At 45.0% G+C, this 3,376-nt stretch overlaps 1 protein-coding gene across 1 annotated transcript; it reads right to left on the reverse strand.

The window, feature by feature from the left end:
• Positions 1 to 846: 846 nt before the first annotated feature.
• LOC118899031 (lysine-specific demethylase 4D-like) lies at positions 847 to 1,781 on the reverse strand. Its single transcript, XM_036859954.1, has one exon. The coding sequence runs from the start codon at positions 1,776 to 1,778 to the stop codon at positions 852 to 854; it is 927 nt and encodes a 308-aa protein (XP_036715849.1). The 5' UTR covers positions 1,779 to 1,781; the 3' UTR covers positions 847 to 851.
• Positions 1,782 to 3,376: the final 1,595 nt, after the last annotated feature.

The raw sequence follows: 3,376 nt of genomic DNA on the forward strand, positions 1-3,376 counted from the left end.
TGCTGGAAAGGTCAAAGCAGTGACTGCGGAAAAGTTTGCTTTAGGAAAGACATCACGCTGCAGATTCAACTTTGCACCTATGCATACAGAGTGGGTCCATGGATGGACTGAGTTTGTGGATGGAGGGAAAACACAAAACCACATCAACAGCATCACATTTATTTACTTCACCATTAAAAGAAAAAGAAGAGGCTGCAGGGGAGGCGATAGAGGAGTACTGAATAGAGAATCATTATTACTATCCAGAGTAATAGCCTTTCTGGAATTTCCCATACCAAGGACAAAATTTCATAATGGACAGAGTCAGGTTCTCCTGGGAGTCACCCTCTCTGCCATGATGAGGAAGGAAAGCTTCTGCAGCTCTGGAGAGAGGCCAGGGAAGGTGGCCTCACAGTCTGGTGACAATGCAGACCTCCCCAAGTCTCCTTTCTTCTCTGCGGTGCATCCCAGAGACACGGCCCATCTTCCTCACCTCTTCATGGCCACACTCATCTTATTCTTCCATGTCCAAGCCTGGCTGGAAAGGAAGATAAAGTCTCCCCACCTCCCTACTTCCTTGCTGCTCCAAGAAAACAAAGTCTTCATTCCATATTGCTTCAGGAAAACAGAAGGCAACACACACACACACACACACACACACACACACACACGCACACACACACACAAAGTTTCAGTACCTTACAAGTCTCTGGTCTTAAAGCTACTATTCTAAACCCCAACTCCCTTCCCAGCTGGTAATTATAGGTCCCCTTTAGAGCCCCCACCCAGCCACCGATTTTTAATCTCCTAAGGGTGCTCACCTGAAATCTCCCTTATTCTGACCCAGATTTTTCCAAAGGTCATGCAGAGCCCTATTCCCAGACCACTTTGCCGTAATCGATCCAGCGCGGGGGGGGAGGGGCGAAACTGATGGCTTCCACGCAGTTGAAGCCGTGGTTGAAGCCAGAGTGGTAGCCGTAGGGAAAGGTCACGATGAACTCTCCAGCCTCCTGAGTGACCCGATCGAAGGGGATGCCGTTGTCCTTGAGGACCGTGGGCGAGATGAGAGCCACCTTGTGCCGCAGGAAGGCCTCACAGCCCCGCGCGCTGCCCGGGAACAGCTCCCTGGCCAGGCGTTCCAGGCGCCGGCCGTGCTCCGGGGGCACCGCGTACCACGTCTTGGGCTCCCCGAAGTGCAGGTAGTTGATGCTGTAAAGGTCCATGTCCTCCGTGTGCCAGGCGAAGGCGGTCTTCCACATGCCGAAGTACAGGTAGGGGGTGTTGAAGCCTTCGATGACCACTCCGCACTCCTGCTCCAGCAGGTCCTGAATGGTTCCCAGGTGTCCAAGGTTCCACTGCTCCGTGTTTTGATCGAATAAGGAGCCACTCACGTCCGCACCATATACTGGTGAATCATAGAGGCGTGTTTTCCAATATTTTCGCTCCAGATCCTCAAAATCAGAGTAGAATGGAGTCTGGTGTTTTTCACTGTTTGTTAAGCGGCGATACTCGCTCATGGTCATGACTTTCTTCTTTTTGTGGTGTTGAGTAAACACACCTGCCTTCCCAGTGGTCACCTGCTGGAGGGGAGCGGCTATTAAGATGTCATCGATATCATCGTACGTCTGTCTGGCTTTCCATCCTTTCGGTGGAATTACCTTGGCTAGGCCAGCTCGGTGTGCACCTTGTGACTCCAGGTAAACAATATATTTGTTGAAATCTTCAAATTCTTCCATGGTTGGGTGGAAGGTCCTAATCTTCCAACTTGGGTTCTGGCTACCAAAGTGCTTAGACTGCATGGCGGCAATAGAATAAGCAACGGACTCCCAGCTTCTTAGGTATGCTTTGGATACCTGAGAATGCTGGGGAGTAACACCTTCCCTATACTTTCTTTATTTTTAAAGAAGTTTAGATATATCTGAGAGGCAGGAACTCAGACTTGAACTTTTAAACAAACGAGGTGGTATCTTCTCCAGGCTTGTCAATCCACCAGAAGGACTCCGCTCTTGTCAGCATTTTGGAGCCAAAGAAAATAGAGTATTTCCCAGAGGAGAGGGCTCTCTGAGCCAAGTCCTGCTTCAGCCTGCAGCTCTGTGAGTTTCTTCTGTTAGGGATATAAGTGCCTGAGGCCTCGCCAGATTCCCAGGCTTGAGTGCATGGGTGCCTTCTCACCTCACTGTAGCAGAAAGTCTCTCCATGGAAGTTTCCAAGCCAAACCTACAGAAAGTACAAAATATTGAAAATAAGTGGATGACAAAACAAACTGATTTAACATCAAGTTAAAGAAAATTGTATAGCAATCTTAATTTCAAAGTTTGAATTTAAGGGCAAAAAGTACACTCTTTTGGTAGGCATGTGAACTGGTGCAGCTATGGTGCATAGTATGGAAAACAGTATGGCAGTTCCTCAAAACTTTTAAGTATAAGCAACATATGATGCTGCAGTCTCACTTCTGGGTATATATCCAAAGGAAATAAAAACAGAATATGAAGGAGATATCTGCCCTCCCTCATTCTCTGAGGTATTATTCACAATGGATAATATATGGAAACAACGAACATGTCCAGCGATGGTTGAATGGTTACAGGAGATGTGGTACATATATACAATGGAATATTACTCAGCCATAAAAAGGAATGAAACTGAGTGATTTGTACTGAGGTGGATGGACCTAGAGACTGTCATACTGAGTGAAGTAAGTCAGAAAGAGAAAAACAAATACCGTATGCTAACACATATATATGGAATCTAAAAAAAAAAAAAGGTCATGAAGAACCTAGGGGCAAGATGGGAATAAAGATGCAGACCTACTAGAGAATGGACTTGAGGATATGGGGAGGGGGAAGGGTAAGCTGGGACAAAGTGAGAGAGTGGCATGCACATATATACACTACCAAACGTAAAATAGATAGCTAGTGGGAAGCAGCTGCATAGCACAGGGAGATCAGCTCGGTGCTTTGTGACCACCTAGAGGGGTGGGATAGGGAGGGTGGGAGGGAGGGAGATGCAAGAGGAAAGAGATATGGGGACATATGTATATGTATAACTGATTCACTTTGTTATAAAGCAGAAACTAACACACCATTGTAAAGCAATTATACCCCAATTAAAAAAAAAAAAAAAGGAAATCTGTATCTGTATTGTATAAGGAATTTTAATTTCAATTCTGTCTGCTCTTATAATCTGTGCATTATGAATTATTTTTCTGAATGGATTCACATCTGTGTATTATCTTCTCCATCATGTAAAATGATAAAAAATAATTTACATGTGGAAAAATGTAACATGAACTACCAAAGTGACCCAGAAGGCACATATGATAGTGATGAGTAACTATAATAAAGAGAATATATCTTCAAAAAAAAAAAAAAGAGTAAAAAGGTTTTAATTCCTTTAA

The sequence above is a fragment of the Balaenoptera musculus genome, chromosome 8 (genome assembly GCF_009873245.2).
Source record: "Balaenoptera musculus isolate JJ_BM4_2016_0621 chromosome 8, mBalMus1.pri.v3, whole genome shotgun sequence".
NCBI classification, from domain to species: Eukaryota; Metazoa; Chordata; class Mammalia; order Artiodactyla; family Balaenopteridae; genus Balaenoptera; species Balaenoptera musculus.

Coding starts and splice junctions, on each gene's coding strand:
- LOC118899031 (XM_036859954.1), bottom strand. CDS start 1,778: ATGCAGTCTAAGCACTTTGGTAGCCAGAACCCAAGTTGGAAGATTAGG.